Consider the following 19497-nt stretch of genomic DNA (forward strand, 5'->3'; position numbering starts at 1 on the left):
ATATGCACACCATTCTCAACAAACAAGTTTTTTCTATTTTAAACAAGTCTGCAATTTGCTAACTAAGTGCCTCTCTGTGACAAGCTGCATTTTCTCTTCTACATATGAAAGAAAATGCATTAATTGATCTAATCCACAAGGTGGCAGTGTAACAAACATCAGCTCGGTTGGCGCTGCTCATGAATATTAATGAGGTTTCATCTACGCAGAGGGCAATATTACTAAACCACGCCCACAACGCCTAATTAATATTAATATATGAATCTACGCCAAAGTAGGTGTGGCTGCACAGTTTGTTACGTTACTCTTTTACCCAAATAAGTGGGTATCGGTGAGGCGGGGTGATAAATATTTATAAGGCTACGTTAGTAAACGTTACCAAGCAACATCTTCATGATACTATTAATTTTAATAAAAAGAAGAATCTAATATTATTAAGCTTAATCTTCTGAAGGTCCCGGATGAATGGCAGGCGGGGCTGCGCATATCGCCGAAGCACCCGGATGTGAGGCAGGAAGACCTGCGCAGACGTGCAGCAGCTACACAAACGCATCAGCCCGGAGCGCAGCTGTCCGTCTGCGGTGTATTATCATCTCTATTCGTCTTTAAACCACCTGCTCGATCGATCCGTGAGTACCGGTTTTATTTTCTCAAAGCAATGCTTATATACGAGAGCAACAGCTCGTGGAATAAGAAACGATGTATTTGAGATGCTATGCATGTTAGCACATGAATCAATGACAGGTTCATCTTCTCCATATATGTATAGCCACATCAGCAGTCAATCATCTGAGAAACATGGAATGTATTTATTAGCAGCTTTATTAGACTTGTTGTCTGCTTTTAATCCTGTTTGCGTGAAATGTGACGTTTTTGTGTGCCTCTTAATGTCATGATGGACATGTTGTATTATATAAAACCAACGTGTGTTTTCATCCAACATTTTAAAGTGAATGGGGAAGTGAAGGCATTATTGCAACAACAAAACGTTAATAGATGCTTGCTTGGGAAGATTTAAGGGAAGTGAAAATGTCAGAGATTTTAATCATGCACATAATTGTTTTATTAGCACAAACATGCAAACAGAAAGCATGAGTTGTTCGGTCTATTTTGAACACCAGCCATGCATGTCATGTATGTATAGCTTTGCTTATATATGTGTTCCTATGATCTGTGAACAAGGAAATGCATCATCTTAAAGTGTCGACACCGCAGAGGTGACAACAGCTCACAGAGGTCACATTTTGACAGCTCAGTTTTCCAAGCCTGCTTTGTGGCTATGTTTTCAGTAATAATGTTTATTATTATGTCTTATACAATCTAAACTAGCGGGAGGCTTCAATATTTCTTCTTTGGCCTAGTTTTCTTTTACAAGTGGATTTGAGGAACACCTTGGCACATTGTATTCGAGCATTACTCATCTCATTGCCATGAATCAGTTCTTGTATATTCCTTACTTGTAAGTCAGGATGAATATATGTGTGTAATAGTAAAATAAATGCGTAGCCTGTCCAGTCGTACTTGTTTTTCGGGCTGAAAACATCAAGATGAATAAAACTCTCTCATTCATCCTTCAGGCTGTTTAAATGTGAGTGCAGCTGTCTTATTATCAATGGGTTCTCTCTTATAGTTGTAGCTCACCTTCAAAATGAAATGCTGTCGTCATTTCAAACCTGTATGACTTTCTTCCTTCTGCAGGAGAAGATGTTTTGACAATTGTTGGCAACAGAACAGCACAGGCCCCCATTAACTTCTTTTGTAACCAATGCAAGTGAATAGGGGCAGCTAACAACGTTCTTCTAAATATCTTCTTCTTTGTTCTGCTGAAGAGCTAACGTCATACAGGTTTGAAATGACAACATTTTCATTTTGAAGGTGAACTACTCCTTTAAAGGATGAGTGAACAGTTTTAGCCAAATCTCCTCTTGTTATAACATGACCGGACGCATGTTATTCAGGGACTGCATCTAATCCTAGCATGCATATTTTATCTTAACCTTAATTATTTACATAAAAACATTCGGCACCTGTTCCTCAGTGGTCCCCCTATTACAGATTTTTTCATCTTAAATATGCTATCCCAGATACCCCAAGTTTTGCCACTTTCCTCGTGCAGTTGTCCGCGGCACTTTGGATCTCCTCCCAGTTTTAAACAAGCACTAGAAGAATGAATGCAAATGACCCAAATGTGTCTAGCCCTGTGATGTGGTTTGAAGAGGCAGTGGATGTTTGTAGGTGGTCATAAATCTCCTGGTCCTCATCTCACTGAGTGATGCCAGAATTCGAGTGGATGCCTGCGGGCCACTGTGAGTCAGAGTCTCATGACATCAGCATCATAAAAATGAGCTTTTCGGTCCTTTACAAACACCACCATATACAGGCTTATTTTCGACAACATCATTTTGTTTGAATCAGTGAACATGTTGGTGCTTCAGGCATCACCTTAACACCATGCAATGTACCGTAAGCCATCCCAGAATCCCCTGACAAACTGTCAGGTCACTGTAAGATGCTGTATAATATTGCATAAGCTCCGTCATGAGACCCTGAGTAGATGAGCTTGAAGCTCTTCCTTCAATAACAACCCTACCGGGACCGTCATGGAAAATCTCCATGGTGTGTGAATTCACTATTCAGGGAAGCCAAACAATCGGTCGGAGATGGAGAAAAATAATCTTCGTCTGAGAATTAAGTGTTGTTTATTTAGTACACCTAAGCAGTTTCCACTTAAAGGAAAGTAGAGAGGAGGACAGACGTTAGTGCACGCCTTGTATACGTTGACTGTGAATGTTTTTTTGTTTTGTGTAGACTATAGCGTGTTATGTATTTTACAGCATTTACATAGTTTTACCTGCTTCTTTTTGGTCTTGAGTCACGACCTGAATTTTTGCACATCAGTTATAACGAATCAAAGCCAAACCATCTTAAATGAAACACATTAATACTGGGAAATCAAAAAATGTGTGTTTATATATATATATATACATATATGCATATATGCACAGTTTCTCAGTCTCTGTGATATCATGTGAATGATGCTGATGAAAATGAAAACACTGGCAAAACATTTCTAATGTATCTTTTGAGTCGTGCAGCTGAAATAGAACGGCTTACAAAATGACAAACAAATGAACGTGTTTTAAATTGGGTAAACTATGAGTCAGTGCTCTTAAAGCTGTTTATTTTTTATGATAGATCATGAACATAATAGTATTCTCTTATTCCTCCAGCCGCCGGGCAGGAGCATCATTGACTGTCCTGTGAGGTTTCAAGTGGATCTTCATGCCCTGGGTCAGCTGGACCACATGGATGACGGACAGTGGCAGAGCGACGGCCCAGTGAGGTGGGGAGGAGTAACAAACCCGGAGCTTCTGAACGACTCCGAGCCCAGCTGCAGTCCGGACGAGAACAAGAACCGCTTGGTGGAGGAAGCAGAGGAGGTCGAACAGGGTCCTCGGGGAGGGCAGAGGCTTCTCCTACATGACAACACTAACGACAATGGAGAAGATGAAGATTATGATTGTTCCAAGTTGGATGACGATGAGGAGGATAATGAAGATGGGGAGGAAGAGATGGATAGTACCAGTGGAGTGTTTTCTCCAGAGCTGGACGGACACATCCGAGATTCGCCGACTCCCAGCCCCAGTCCCACAGGTAACACACAACATCGTGGTTACAAAAACACAGATACTCCCTAGAGAACACATAATAATCTCACTAGGGGTGTGACGATATAGTCGGCTCACAATTTTATAGAATAAACAAATCCGGATTCACAATACAATTGCGTTATTTGGAACGTAATATAAAATATAAATCTGAAATTCAACAGATGACATTTCAAAACATTAAAAAAAGTTTTAAATACAACTTGTTACAATTGAACTGTCGACATTCTAGGTTTAGTTGAACATTTTGTATGTAAATGAATAAATAAATATTAACATCAAACTAAAATTAAGAAAGCGTTCCTCGCTCTATATTACTCGCCGGATTACTTGTTTTTCGCATAACGCAATACTTCAAGCGACGGGGAATGTCTTCACGCATCCTGACGTGTCAAACCGTAGTAGCTGTTCGTACGGATATCTTCCTCGAGTTGCAATTTTTCAACTTGCGCAGAAGCAATCGAAGCGAATATCGCATGTTCGCGGCAATCGCCCCACCCAATTTGCATCGCCCGGTGCGAATTTGCGTCTATTCGTGTCTTGCATTGACTTTGACTTGTGTGCAATTTACTTGCGCAAATAGTTAATTGTGTGAACAACACACCATAAGAGAGAACTTCTTTAAACAGTAGTAGCACAAAATAAACAAAATATATTTTCCTTTAGCTCAACCAGCAGGATTAAACAGATTTAATACAGTAAAAAATCACAGTAACTATGCGATATGTCATAAAGGCTTCGCGGTATATCACGCTATACCACACACTGTTTGTGTGGTTACTTCAAAACTGTAGTTTCCCAAACTGCTTAAGTCTTAGTCTGAAATCAGTTAGATACGCTAATAGCCAATATTAACCTTTTTTAATCGTTTTTTTTATAGTAAGAGTTTGTCTCATTTATTGAGTCACACATTTATGTGCAGTATGTACATTAGTTGAGGTAAGAACCTTAAAATAGTAAAGAGCAAAGTATAACACTATTTTCTGTTTTTAAACTGTACATTGCTTTGAAATTGGCTCATCCATCAGATTTCAGAGCTGAAAGTATATGTGTTTTTGTGTTTAAAGTATCAGAAGGTCTTGTCAGCCCAGAAGGAACCTTGCATAATGATGCTGCTTCACCCCACGGCTTCATGTGCTCCCTGGCTGTGACTCTACAGGACCTGGGGGCGCAGGGAGACCACCCGCTTCTGCCACAGTGCCTCCATCAGGTATAATACTCCGGATACACCTCACTTGTCTCCCTTTCATGCACACACACACACTTTCTCTGCTCAGCTTTATTATTTGATGTGTTAAAAGTCAAAAATGGAAAATGCATTACCGTTTTTTAACCCACTTGTACCATCCAGAACATAAGCTGTGGAAATACACTCTCGTTCATCTGTTGTTGTTGGCCTGAGCCGATTGCATTGACTGATTCTGCACGTCTATAACAGCACGAGAGAAGATAGAAACGGCACCTTATATGGTCAAGCTCTGTAAAGATTTACCTTATTAGCCTGTTTTACAAGAAGCTGGTTTTTAGTTTTGAACATGAGGTGGAGGAACATTATATCACAACAACGTCATCAACAAAGGGCAGGTGGTTTTATGGATAGGTGCAAGAAAACAATCACAATTTACTGTGTAAATAGATTTCGAAAGGAAAAGTTCATTATGCAAATTTTAGGATATGCAGCGGTATTATTCATTTAGATCTGTGTCGAAGGAGGAAAATATATTTCTAATATCAAACACTGTGAAATGTTACAAAGGTGTGCGATGTGACTCCTTTAAACTGAAGTGAATACCTCTTATATATATTTTGATCTCTTACTGCTGGGGGGTTGAAGAGATTAATAACAGGAAGGAAGAGAGGAATGACAAAGTGAGAGAATGATGCTGAAGTGAGAGTGTGGTTGAGTAAATTAAAGGTCAAAAGTTTTTCCTGACGCCCACTTGTGCTAAATTAAGTTGACTGTGTTCAAGAAGCAAACGCTAAAGTTAATGTTTTACCCTGCCCGGGACGCTCTTATTCGACTGCTTGCTGGACGCTTAACAAAATGATAGCGGATGGTGGATGTTTGACTTCTTTCGCTTCTGAAACCGCTTCGGTTTATGAACATGATTCTTGAATGGAGGTGTAGTGTAATAAATGCTTGTTAATCAGGTTTGTAAAATTACAGTAAAATGTTTTATACAAAATGATGCATTGATTTAACTGTGTTATATTGTGTATTTTAACTTATTAGTGATAAACACATGCAGTTATCATCAGTGTTGGGTGTAACTAGTTACAATGTAACATAGTATATATCTTCTTTACAATATCTTCTTTACACTAATTACACTAATTACTAGGTAGTGTAATTTAATTACACTAAGGTAAGGGATAACTCTTTTTCTGTAATTTTTGTGTAAAATGGAATATGCATGCCATATTCTTTCTATAAACATCCAAAACGAAATGATAAAATGTGAATAACAAATAATTATGGGGGTTATTTTCTTTCTCGAAATCCAAAACGAATGGCTAAAGCAGGGTTCTCAAACTGGGGGCCCCGAGATGCATCCAGGGGGGCACAGTTTTTGTGGCATTTTATGAAATATGGAGATTATACAAATTACGCCACCAACCAAAAGACTTGATGTTCCAGCATTATATAAGATATTATGTGTTTTATTAAAAATTCTAAGGTTAAGGTCATAATTCTTTATTTGGGGGGCCACAAAGCGATGCACCCTACACAAAGGGGCCATACAACAAAGAACTACTGGGCGAAATGACACGTTAACATATGAATTCTCGGATTCGCCCACACACTGCCGAAACGCACAGAAATGAGCGCAGAACACAAAAGAAGATTTTTTTGAAATGTGTTGGGAACAGAAAACCGTTGGTCTCAATTGACTTGCGTTAGTTTTGTGTCCGTTCAGTGGGGACCAAGGGTTTTTGGTCACGGCCATTTTTTGAAATATCTTCTTTCGTGTATTGTATAAGAAAGAAAATCACTCTGGTTTGTTAAAGAAATAAGTTCTCAAGTGATGTATTGAGTAATTTAATGCATAATAACTCTCTTTCAGATTGCAGAGGCATTCATGTGTGAAGAGGATTGTATCCTGAACATTGGTTATGTCAAATTCTTTATATATTTTTATAAACTTAACTATACATATGTGGGTGTGTGTACATGTGATCCTATAGCTCTAAAATATAAAATTATATTGCATTATTTATGATTCAATTAGATTATATTCTGTTATATGTATACATACGCACAGCCCTTGGTGTTCTGTTGATGTTTGTTCCATTACAGCTCTTGTTGTACGCCTCACTAAATCCGAGCTGTTTCTGATGTCTATGGACATATCTAGTGTCGGTTATCCTGTAATTCTGTTAAATTCAGAACATTATTTCATCCAGACATTATCTCATATCAACAGTTCACTTTGACATCCTGTTATAGAACAGCACCGAAGTGCATTGGTGCTTTGGGATTTCCTAGATTTTCTTTAACCTGAGCCTTCCCCAGATGAGAGAGCAGTCCGGTTCATACAGTTAGAAAGACTTTATCACGAACGCGTGCTGTCCAACCTCACCGCCATACAGGAGCAATGGGGTAAGAGAACTTATTGTGCGAAATGAACAATATCATATTATGTAATATGCCTTACAACCAAGTGTGTGTTCATGTGAATGGTTTTGTTATTGTGTTCAGAGAGAAGCTGGAGTTTGATTGGCGGGTGTCAGGATGTTAGAGAAAGCAGAAGTGACCTGGATGCTGAACCCCTGGAGAAACTGAGACAAATCTGCAGGACACACAGGCAGTAAGTGTGAAGCGCACTCTCAGCCGAATGTAAATCAGAAATTGAGATGTTTTCATCTACTGATGAAGGAACAGAATTTGATTTATCTGCTGTGAGTGACGTTGAATCATTGAATCATTTGAATCATTTATTCGAGTCAAAAAGAGCTATTCATAGATCAAATGGCATCAGCAGTGTAAAATATGTCAGCGGCGTTTTGAAACGAGTACAAGTAAATGTTTAACCTATCGAACCACTAGACGATTTAAACCCACGTTAAAGCAGTGTTTCTGTTCCATTCCCCACGGCCGGATACTTTCTCCGGACGACCACACACGCACCTGAGCCTCCCTCCTAAATTTAGCCCGTCTGTGTCTCATGTCTGCTTTCTGGCTTCAGTTTGGAGTCCTGTAATGGTTTAAGCATATGGCCGTCGCTGCGCTTTAAGCAATTTGAGACAAGCGCTAGAGTTTCAGTATGGGAAATGTGCCACGCTAATATTAGATTCCCGCTGAGCGGAGCGACCTTACATTTGCGTTCTCCTTTTACGCGCTGCGAAAGAGACGGAAAGAGGAAAAATATGAGGATACCTTAGCTTCCTCACATGGTTTTGACTGACTTTTTCGTTTGTTTTGTTTGCAGACCGGCACAGAACGCAGAGAAGGTAAGACAACCTCTGCCACGTTTGCGTAAGCATGTGGATGTACATGGATGAGAAAGCTCATGTTTAAAGATCAGAGGGCGAAAGTCAACGTCATGTGTGTGTTGGTAGTGCGCGGTGGTGTCCAAAGTCCAGAGGAACAGCGTGATCAGAGAAGAGCCGCCAGAAGACCTCAACTCTCAACAACTTTCATGCAGCTCAGGTGAGTTTATTTCTCCAATCAGAGTCAAGATTCCCTAGAACTGACTGTGACCCTCCACGACATTTATCATGATGTCATTTCCACATTTAGTCGAGAAACTTCATCGCGTTTTTTCTGAGACTACATCTTTTAGTGTGTGGAAATACATCAACGTGGAAGCTTCTCGAGAAGTTAACAAAAGTCTGATTCGTGTGTTAGCCTGCATATAGCTTTAAACGTAAGTGTAGGTTATTGAGTTATATTGATTATGTTGTTTGTCTTTAAAATGTAGTTGACAAAAAACAATAGGACACACAGGTCACCTAGGACACACCGGCTATTGGATAACAGTAATGAATAGACAAATACGTTTAGCTTTAGGTATTGAAAAGATACATTTACATTTTTTAGCTTTCATTTTCTTAGTTTCACTTGGATATGTCGCATAACAAAGGTTAAACAAGTTGTGAATAATGTTTTATGTTTATTCTGAAATATTGATTAGTGGAAAACTCATCACGTGTCTGTCACGCATTTGCGTCGTATTTAATTAAACCAATATTCAAGAGAAACAGAATATTCTGCAGGAAATAATCATTTATATTATAAGCATTTATAATAAATATTTGCAGGCTATTATGTAAGTTCATTTGACTCCTCCTAGACTTTTTTGGTATATCATCAGAAAGTCATTTCAGAGGGCTTATTTTATAACATTTTGATGACATCTTTTTTATTCAAAATAATGCTTGCATATGTTTCAAAATAGCAACAAGACTACCGAAAACCGTTTACCTACATGATAATCATTCTTTCGCCACACGCAGACAAGGCAACCCCTTCCACAAATTCACACAAACGCAGTTAGAGTTCCCTCCTGTATCTTAAGGTCATGCTTTATTGATGAGAGCTCTCTTTCTCACTGGCTCCTGCATCTGATGGGGTCTGTTACATGAACACCGTGTTACTCGCATTGAGTTCCATGACCCGGTTTCACTTTTACACGGCATGTGCGGCATCACCGCACACACATTTTAGCACTCTTGACGCACCCTGTGCCCGGCCACATGCTTTGAAGAATGGCGACCATCTCTCTGCTTGGCTTAGACTCCGAGAGCAAGTGCATATTGTTGTTTTTCATTACCCTCACACATAGACACATGAGATACAGATTAATTACATTCCCTCTGTATATTTGGTCCAAAAGTTCATCGTGATATCATGTCCCTCTTGATGTCAACTGACATGGCTTGAATTCCATCTTTGTTTTGCAACATTGTCTTGAAAAATGTACTAAAACACAAACATGTGATTCTTGGTTTCCAGGCCTGGAAAAAGTAATAAAATAGTTAACTAACCAATAACCCATGTATAGAGCGCAGAATAAAATGAAGAGACCGTTCTTAAAATCTGTTTTTCCTGAATTAATTTTTTATAGTAAATAGATGTTCTACTAACAATATTTTCTTCTAAATTTCAAATAAAAATATTTTCAATCATTTTCAGAAAATGAAAAACTGTAGAAACTGGTCAAGATAACAGAAAAGAAGCTCTGTATTTTTTCAGACAGCAAATACTATAAAAAATACAAGATAATATTCACTTTTAAGGAATACAACAGTTATATTTGTACATTTATTTAGAACGAGATTTGTATGTTATAATCTGGATTTTTCTCACAGTTTGCATGCGTCTTATCATGCTGTCAGTGTTTCAAATGGCTGTTGGATGATTCTATGTCACTCCTGAGGTTGGATTTAGTTGAAATTCAACAGACACTGGACTAGAATGGCCACAATACATCTAGAAATGAATCATGATATGAATATTCTACTTTAAAGGGATAGTTCACCCTTAAAAATATCTGAGGTTCACAACATAAATTGTCATGGTTGTTGCTGTTAACTTTTGACGTGAATGTACACTGGTCTGTTAATGCGGGGACATTTTCACGCCTCTAAACATGACGCAACACAAAACAAAACGTGATTGGTTGCTTTGCCTGTCAGTCATATGGCCTCTTGGGTGAGCCTTGGCCAAAGAAAGCTGCGAAAGCTTCCGGCAACACGAGACCACTCCTTTTAAGACCTCCCTGCGTCTTCGGAACACAAATAAAGATATTTTTTATGATATCTGAGAGATTTCCAGGCCTCCTCATTGACATCATAGTAATACTAAAGACATTGTTAAAAGAAACCAAAATAGCAACTTTAATCAACATATTTTCTTTCCTGTCAGTCTACGACACGCGTTCATGAGAGCACCATAACACTTGCCCATCCGGGTTGTGCGCCGCATTCGTCTGCCCTCATGCATGCCCTGGATGCCGCATGCAGCATTTGTTTGCCCCTCGTACACCCCGCATACAGCATTTGTCTGCCCTAATGCATGCGCTGGACGCCACATGCAGCATTCGTCTGCCCTCGTTCATGCACTGGATGCCCTATTTGTCTGCCCTCATGCATGCGCCATGAGAGTAACATGGCGCATGCGTATCTGGGCTGCATGCTTGAACGCTGCATGGCGCATGCATTGGGGCACAACTTGGATGTGCATATGTTGTGGTGGTCTTGTGAACTATCCCTTTAACTAGTTTACGGTGAGGTTAATAAAAAAGGAAAAGAAAAACGGAATTAAGTATTTTTGAGGAGGAAAAATTGCAATCTTGTATCTGGGATTTACATATGGGGCGATCCTATCTTCAATACTAATAAAAACCTCACCACACATGACATTTGTGAAGTAAATATATAACGGCCAGACTGTATCTGGCCCAGAACTGCTTGTGGCGTGTGTGTCTTTCTCTGAGCTGTCATCACTCAGGTCCTGTATCTGAACAGTGCTCTGTCTGCGTTTTTGACCACAGAGGGAGTGAAGAACAGAGTCAACACTCGAGGAGTCCTGCATTATTGATCGACAGGACTCCAGGGCGAGAGGGCTGTGATGTATCGATAGTGATTGATCGGCTGCCATTGATCCGTTGTGTACGCATGACGGTCAAATTCATTCAGCTGAAAGAATATCAGATAGTGAAAAAGAGAAACGTTTAGAAAAGTGTGCATGTGTTAAATACTAACAAACATCGTGGGTTTTATAGAAAATGACGTTTTTCTCCATCTGAAATAGGGACGGTTATGGAAGAGCACAATACATCTGATATACTCGCCCAACAGGAAGTCATCCAGCCTGACCATCGTAGCAGCACTGCCTCACAATCCCAGCAGTGTGAGCATGACCCCTCCCCCTCCTTAGCCCCACCCCCTTCCTCCTCCTCCTCAGCAGTGACGGACAGCTCCTCCCCTCCAGCCTGTGAGGAGGCAAGATCAAAAGAGGAGAGCAGAAGTCTGGAGGCTTCTCACGAGGATGCAACAACACATCCCGACCATCCCGCTTATGAGTCGCTTATGGATGCTGCTCAGTCAGGCAACGTCAAGGTCCAGCAGGCTCAAGCGGACACCGGAGCCGTGACGGAGCAGACGGGAGACACTGTGGACAAAGGTCAGGGAATAGTGGAGACTCGGGGTGAGAAGGACGGTGGAGGAGAGAGAGAGGAGGTGGAGACTCTGAAGCTGGAGGAGACAGGAGATAATCAGGAAGTTCCTGAAAATACTCCAGAGTTTAATTTGGAGGAAGATGGACACGGGGTGGAGTCACTGGATGTTACGAGCGTGTCCACGCTGGACGACATTGCCAAGCGCATACAGGTAGAAGAGGTGGGTGAATCAGTTCAGTTTCATTTAAATTCCAAGGGTTATTTTTGTGATTTACATGGAACTGCTGTGAGAAATAAAGCGAGTGAGTGATGTCATAGTGACATCATCTTGCGAAGGAAACCTTAATAACTGCTTCACACTCTTGACTTACAGGAACAGTTCAAACAAGCATGAATATACTCCTATAATTGTTATAGCTTTATGGCTCCTTCAGTTCACAAATAAGTAATTTGATATTAAAATGTTGTCATGTTGTCTTCTTACAAGACTCAAAAGCTCTAAAAAGCACACAAATGTATCAATAAAGTAATCCAGTGGAAGTGCTGTTTAGTGATGTTTGTGAGTGAAAACAATATTTTACAATGATTTAGTAAAACTAAATAGAATTTTGGTAACTGGTCTGCATTCTTGTGTTTGGACCTTACCAGTTAAGTTTATGAAATGTATGCGCCATCTAGCAGTGAAGTTGTGAATTGCAACCAATGGCTCACCCCTATCTTTCAATGCACAGCAGTGGCTCTCACAGAACAAAGTCACGTTTTCTTTTCTTCGCAGGAGGAGATATTGTTTTTACGAAAAGTGCTCTGTAGAGCAGTTTGTCTGTTTAGGGCTACTGTAGAAACAAAATTGTGAATTCAATATAAGGGCACCCGTGGTGTGTGTAGATAGAAATAAATAGCTCATTCTAAGCTTATGAAAACATAACACTTCATAAGGTTATGTGTATTATATTGCATTACTGTCATCCTCCAAAATATGTTACATTGAACCTTTAACTTAAGCTCTAATTCATTCTTGAACCCTAATGTATTCTGTGTTCTTTGTGTCTTTATCTTGGTGTGGTGTTCCTGGCTTTCTGTACCTCGGCATGTGGCGTGTAACCCCAGCTACTCAACGCTTTAACTTTCTTATACGTTTCTTTGTTGAGAGGGAGTTTGATAAGAACGTTAATAATATATATCAGAAGCTTAGATGTGATTTAGGACTGGTTGACCTAAAGAGTGACCTTTCCCCCTAAATGCCAGAGATGAGTGATCGTAACGGTCCGTCTGCCCTGTGTGATGTCATAATGACACTTCTGCCTCAATGAGACAGTCAACAATAGGATGAGGACTACTGATCTCTGCTCGCACAAAACAGGCTTTTATGAACGCAACATCTTGTGTCCTGAACACTGATGTACTCTGTTCCCAAACATGTGATGTTCTGTTGCTTGGGGCGAAACTTTTAAGGGAATTTTCCTGTTTAATCTTTAGTGTTTATTGTCAGTGTATTTTGACTTGTTTTTCTGTCCTCCTGTTTGAGAGCAGTTTGTTTATTTGATAGTCTTTGTAAAATGTTTATAAAAGGTCTGTTGAATGATTAATCGCGATTAATCGCATCCAGAATAAAAGTTTGTGTTTACATAATAAATGACTGTGTACTGAGCATATTAATATAGTATTAATGAACTCGTACACATAAATGTAAATGTTCAAGAAAAATATAAAATATCAAAATGAATGAATGTTTATATTTAATTTCAATTATTAATATAAATAAATACATCTAAATGTTTCCTAAATATTTATGAAGAGTTTGGTTCCAAAAGGAGATAAATCATGTTTTCAAGGATGTTATCATGTATTTATTGTAATCTTTGGGTTATTATGGCTTAAATCAAAACAAAACAACATCAATTTGATTGATATTATTTGAAACGCACGATAAAAAAAATGAAAAATGATGTTATCTCATTTTGGAGCCAAACTCTTAATGTGTATGTTTTTATTTATAAATACAATATTAATATGCACAGTACACAGACAAATATTATATAAACACAAACTTTTATTCTGGATGCAATAAATTGTGATTAATAGTTGTACAGCCCGCGTTTTGACAGATTTCGTGCAGTTTCTTTGAATGAATCCGTTCCGCTTGTGTAGTGCTTGTATACTTTTTGAATGTTTGGTCTTTGAGTTGTGTGAACCTTACAGAAGTGGTGAGTCCCAACTGTCCTTGTGTTTATGAGCGTGCAGGTGAATTGTGACCTTTAGTCTGACCCGTCAGCTTTAACACTCCTGCAGTTTTAACTTTAAACATGTTTATCATTCATTTCTCTTTCTTTGAAACTCTTTGGTCTTCTCAATAGGTTTTGTCAACACTTTGATACCGGAGGTGAATTCATTCTTAAGATCTTTTGCTAAGTCAATATTATTGAGATGTCTTGTGGACCTGGGTAGTGATATGTGGCTTTGTACTGGTAGCATATTTGGGTTTGTGTGGTTAGAAGTGCTTTAAGGACACAGAAAAAAGAAAACCATCTCACTGGCTTAACATCTACCTCACATTTATTAGACTAGATGATTTTCACTATTTGAAGAACAGATGAAACAGAAGAGATTTTGTTGAGATGCTATTCAGATCGTGCATTATGATTCATTTAATGGTTGGATCATGATCATAATATTGTTTTTTTATTTTCTGTTTCTGTCTATTTTAGTCTTAATAATTTACAGGACTTTTTCACATAACAAAATCACACTTTTGGCATCAGGAACATGTGAATCTGTTATCCCCCAATAAAATGATTGTAGTATATAATAAAACCCTGAGAACTGTATTATTACACTTGTTTTATTTCAATGAGCATTGTAAAACATAACAGTTCTCCGACTTTTTATTTATACCACACCACATTCATTCAGGATTTATTGTAACTATGATAAAATCATCAGCGCCTCATGGGACGGTTTACTCATTTTGGACGTTATGTTTATGCAACGTTTGGTCGGTTCTTGTAAACAGTTTTATAGAATTGAGTCATTTTATGGAATGGCTTAGTTGTTTTATGGGTTTTGTTGAAAGCGTGTAAGAAAACTCTTTGGCTTTATTTTTTCTGGTAAATAAGCTGTTGTGAATTTATAGACCTGTATCTGCAGCGCTGGAGACAGTTGTTTTCAATCGGTCGGACCTTACCAAATACAGGCATAATGACTTCTTAAGGTGAAACAAACTCACTAGAAATTAAAGCTAGTTTTCTACAATGTCAACCATTGGTTTGTCCATCTCTGTTTGTGTTCTTCTGTTCAAAATCAGCGTCATTATCACGTGTACAAGTATAATATAAATGTTTGTACATACTTTACTATCAAATGCTTTTTCACAGACTATAGATAAGACAGAATAAAATAAACAGGACTGCTAGTTGCATGAAATATACATATGTAACGAAATATACAAAAATATTACAAAAAAGGAATAAATTGCTATACTATAAAGTGTGGATAAAGTTCAGTCTTCTCTTTAATGGTTGTTAAACAATCTTTCTGTTTTTATGAATCAAAAGATTTTAAATGAACATGTCCGAAATTCATTATTATGGTGATGTATAGTTTTGAGTAAAATGCTTTTTCAAGCATTTAATTTAATATATTTGTAAATGTCTCTCTGTTATGCCTCTGTGCCGTATTGTTCTGTGGGGTCGTGCTTGCTCATTAATATTGAGATTTATGTATGGCCTTCATTGATTGGCCGGAGGGCGGCTCTTGACTCTTGAATAATGTCCACTCATTCTCGGTCTGACCTTTTTATGACCTTTCCATTCCTCAGCGGCTGGTGATGTAACATGACCAGCTTCTCCTTCCACGTCTCCAATACTTTCATTGCCGTGAATTATTTACGAGATGGGGTAACACCCAATTCGCACAATGTGCTCAGCAAATGGATTCCTGCACTTTGAATAATACAATATCATGCAATATTAAACATGCTTAGTCAAGACGATAAGGATTTATTATCAGTCGTCTTGCATTTACAGCTTTTGTAGGTAGGGAAGAGAATGTATCTGTATTAGTTGTCTTTGGGACTTGTATTCGCAATGTACCACCTGCTGGCTCTGCTAGTAGTGACATCTAGTGGTTAAACTATGTTAGCGCAAAACATTGAATTAAAGAATTCTTCAGGATTTTTAATCACTGCGTTGTTGAATCACTTTGACCCTGTATAATCATCAAGAACCACAGCACATCATTGGTTATGTTTCTCTGTCCTTCAGATCACACCAGCCGCGGGCCTTGTGTCTATCTTAAAAAGAAGGGTCTCGCTAGAAGGAGCCAACAGTCCTGCCCCCGCTGCTCCTAAACCTGTCTCCAAGCGTAAGGTCCGCTTCAGTGAGCCCTACGAAGGCCTGGACCACGGTAAGAACCAGAATCAAATATAGATGATGTTAAATCAAATGTCTTTAATGCACATTAACTATGTCCTGATTCGGTGCCTGTTTCCTATGATATGCAGATGAGGTAGGCGGAGACTCTTGGTTGCTCCTCCTCTTGTTGTGTTTGGCAACTGTGGTGATCAGTGTTGGCGGGACTGCACTCTACTGCACTTTCGGAGACGCCCAGTCCAGCGTGTGCACAGACTTTTCCCATAACATGGACTTTTACATCGGCCGGGTGCAGAGAGGGGTGGACGAGCTCAAACACTGGCTGTCCCCGAGCTCATAGCGGGACAACGAAGGACAAAATGACTCTACGCTTGTTAAAGAGTCATTTTTTTATTTCATCGGTAGACTCCATGATCTCTTAATAATCGAGTGGCATGTATGAACGTGTTAAACTGACAACACCTTCAGCACAACAGACTCCATGGTGTGACCCAAAACAATTGTTATGTGTAGGATTCAGGTCACTCGGTCACAGAAGACGCCCTACGAACCCTGAGCCCGCCTTTCAGGTTTGAAAAGGGGACGGCCGTCCTCCGAAAGACCTGAGAAAACCTCTTGGCCAGTGTTTGTTCTCGAGTAGCTCAATGTTTACTGCCATCCACTGAACCTCATACAGAGAAACTTCGTTTTTAAAGCAATCTTTATATTTGATTGACAGGATTTTCATTCATTCAGACAGTGATCGACCATCATGGCACTAAAAACGATGATGGACGTAACCATGTGTAGCCTGGACGTAGCATTCTCCTGTGGTCGGCCTGGATGGGCTAATGGAAAATATTTCTAGGGACAGGAAAGCAATACATGAGAGTTCAATCTTTTTAGATACACTCGCAAGAACATCCCGGGAAGACAAATCTTGTTTGCCACAATTGCTCATTCTTTTTTTATGGGTACACCGAAGATATATTTTACACCGAAGATTATTTTGGGCTTGTTAAAATAGCTGATACAGCCACTCCAAAATTATTTTCAGTTTTTTTGACGCGTTTAGGTAAAACGATCATTTTTCTTTTTTTTCTGTATAGTAGTTACAACATTTCTACCCTAAAATATCTAAATTTTACCTTTAAAAATGACCAGGATTTGTGCATCCATACCTCGTTCTCCAATATATGATGCCCTGCTGACTGTATCTAGAGGAAAGTCTTAAAGAAGAGCTCGGTACTAGCACGAGAATGTTGTGATTTGATCATTTTCTCAGGCATGGTCTTACTAATCTTAACAGTTAATGCAATCATGATGTTAAAAAATACTTTGCTTTTATGTTATTATAACTTAACATCTTGTGTTAAATAAATGTGTTTTAAGTCAGATTAAGATGCACCCTGTGTTTGTTCAACCCGATGTGTTTCTCATAGAACATTTGTTAGGTTTCTTTTTAAAGCACAGACCTGCTTTGATAGTGTCAACATGTACAAGAATTGTAACGTGCGGATTTGATTACAGCCGTTTGCTGTGGTCATGTTCATAAGTACAAGAACTGTAAAACATTGTTTGGAGTTTTATTTGTATGTTATCTGGCTGGTTCAGATGACATATGAATGTCTTATTGTGTGAATTTTCAGCATTTATTTATTGCAGAACAGGAAGTCTTTTAGAACCACAATGTCCGGCTGCATGCACTCTCTCCTCTACTGTCTGTACGGAGACTATTTGAACTTTTGGAACTTCTTCATTTTAATTTTGAGTATATATATATATCATGTGAAGATTGCTGTATTTCCTTTATGTCTGGTTCAGATCTGTTCAGTTATTGGCTTGGGAGAGAATTTTTAAGGTAAATGCAATGAGATCTCTTTGACCAAAAATACCTGGCAAATAAATTTTAATGTTGTGACTTAGTTGTCTTATTCCAATGTACTTTATTGTTTAAACAGGAACGAACAACATTACATCCGAGTTACAGATTATTGGGTTGTGAGCAGTGTTAGGTGTAACTAGTAACTAAGTAATTAGTTACTGTAATTGAATTACTTTCCATTGAAAAGTAAAGTAAGGGATATAGTAATTTTTTCTGTAATTGAATTAAAGTTACTTCTGATTTAAAAAAACTAAATACTGTTTTAATATGTGCGTGCAATAGTGAAATTGACATCAAAATTCAAAGCCTAACTTTAAAAACTAAACTTTAATGTATAATTCTCACATTTGTTATACTTCAGTCAGTTAATTATACTACTTTATATAGATTCATATTATTTATTTGAATGATTTAAAAGAGCCGTTTCATGTCTATCCTCGAATCACTTCAATAATCAAGGCTGATATAGGATAAAGAAAATAATTAGTAATAAGTAATTAAATACTTTTTGAAGAGAGTCATTTGTAGAGTAATCTAATTACATTATTGAATATGTAATGAGTAACTAGTAAAATAGTAAAAACAGTCTCCTTTTAAAGAATGAATTGCTTTGCATTTGTAGACTTCAGTCGCTCGCTTCAGTGATGGCAAAGTAGATCCAGCTGGGATGTTCTTTGCAGGTAGATTCTCAGAAAATACAATAATACAGTGCATTAGGGTTTGTCTTGGTACCATGGGAATAGAACTGCCACCGGCCGTGGTGGAAAGGAAACAGGGGTCTCTGTACAGGCTTTAACCTGACCGTCCATCATATAAAACAGATGGACATCTCCAGTATATTTTTATACTCTACAAAATAATCTGATAACCTGATAATTTAATGGAACGGCGCCCCCTTGTGGTAGGAGAATTTCACAACTCCAATACATTTACATTTATGCATTGTGCAGACGCTTTTCTCCAAAACGATTTATATTGCACTATTCCTTTTTTTCTAACTATCTATGTGCAATGTATGATTCTGTGCCAATAAAAATGAACGCAAATTTAAAAAATACGAACATTTGGTTCGTCTTTCTGGCACAAATTTCACGGGTGGGCGGGATTTATGGCCACATTACGCTGATTGGGTTATTTATTTGATTGACAGTTCCTTGAGAAGAAGTGCGGATTTTAGAGAGCGATCTGCGTGCTGTTCTCTTTTTTGTTTGCTTAGTATTGTTGTTAGTGATTGTACTTAAAATACTATTTTTTTTTGTTAGTATAGTTAGTTATTGGTTTTTGCAGTTATTTAGTCATGCGCGGTGTGGATCCGAGCGTCTTCCTCCTCATCATCATCACCCTCAGGCAACGTTAAATGAATGTAAATTAGTTCAGATTATAAAGAAAAACTCTAAACGTTTTATTCCTGTGTAGAGCTGCAAATCCTGTGTTATCTCGTTCATTGTGTGCTTTATGTTTTTTACTGTCAGGTA

At 38.5% G+C, this 19497-nt stretch overlaps 1 protein-coding gene and 1 long non-coding RNA gene across 2 annotated transcripts; one reads left to right on the plus strand and one right to left on the minus strand.

The window, feature by feature from the left end:
* The first annotated feature begins 482 nt into the window (after positions 1-482).
* cnsta (consortin, connexin sorting protein a) lies at positions 483-18058 on the plus strand. Its single transcript, XM_056767999.1, has 11 exons — positions 483-629; positions 3231-3654; positions 4736-4878; positions 6734-6764; positions 7183-7269; positions 7369-7477; positions 8099-8120; positions 8229-8319; positions 11425-12011; positions 16051-16192; positions 16290-18058. The coding sequence occupies exons 2-11, from the start codon at positions 3306-3308 to the stop codon at positions 16496-16498; spliced, it is 1770 nt and encodes a 589-aa protein (XP_056623977.1). The 5' UTR covers positions 483-629; positions 3231-3305; the 3' UTR covers positions 16499-18058.
* Positions 3355-8170, minus strand: LOC130436946 (uncharacterized). The gene is made up of 3 exons (XR_008909121.1): positions 8047-8170; positions 3584-3694; positions 3355-3489 (listed from the first exon to the last, which is right to left on the minus strand). It is a non-coding gene; the product is annotated as an uncharacterized LOC130436946 (long non-coding RNA).
* Positions 18059-19497: the final 1439 nt, after the last annotated feature.

This window comes from Triplophysa dalaica, chromosome 15 (genome assembly GCF_015846415.1).
Source record: "Triplophysa dalaica isolate WHDGS20190420 chromosome 15, ASM1584641v1, whole genome shotgun sequence".
Taxonomy (NCBI): domain Eukaryota; kingdom Metazoa; phylum Chordata; class Actinopteri; order Cypriniformes; family Nemacheilidae; genus Triplophysa; species Triplophysa dalaica.

Coding starts and splice junctions, on each gene's coding strand:
- cnsta (XM_056767999.1), top strand. CDS start 3,306: ATGGATGACGGACAGTGGCAGAGCGACGGCCCAGTGAGGTGGGGAGGA. Junction 3,655..4,735: donor TCCCAGCCCCAGTCCCACAG/GTAACACACAAC, acceptor TTGTGTTTAAAG/TATCAGAAGGTCTTGTCAGC. Junction 12,012..16,050: donor AGCGCATACAGGTAGAAGAG/GTGGGTGAATCA, acceptor TCTGTCCTTCAG/ATCACACCAGCCGCGGGCCT.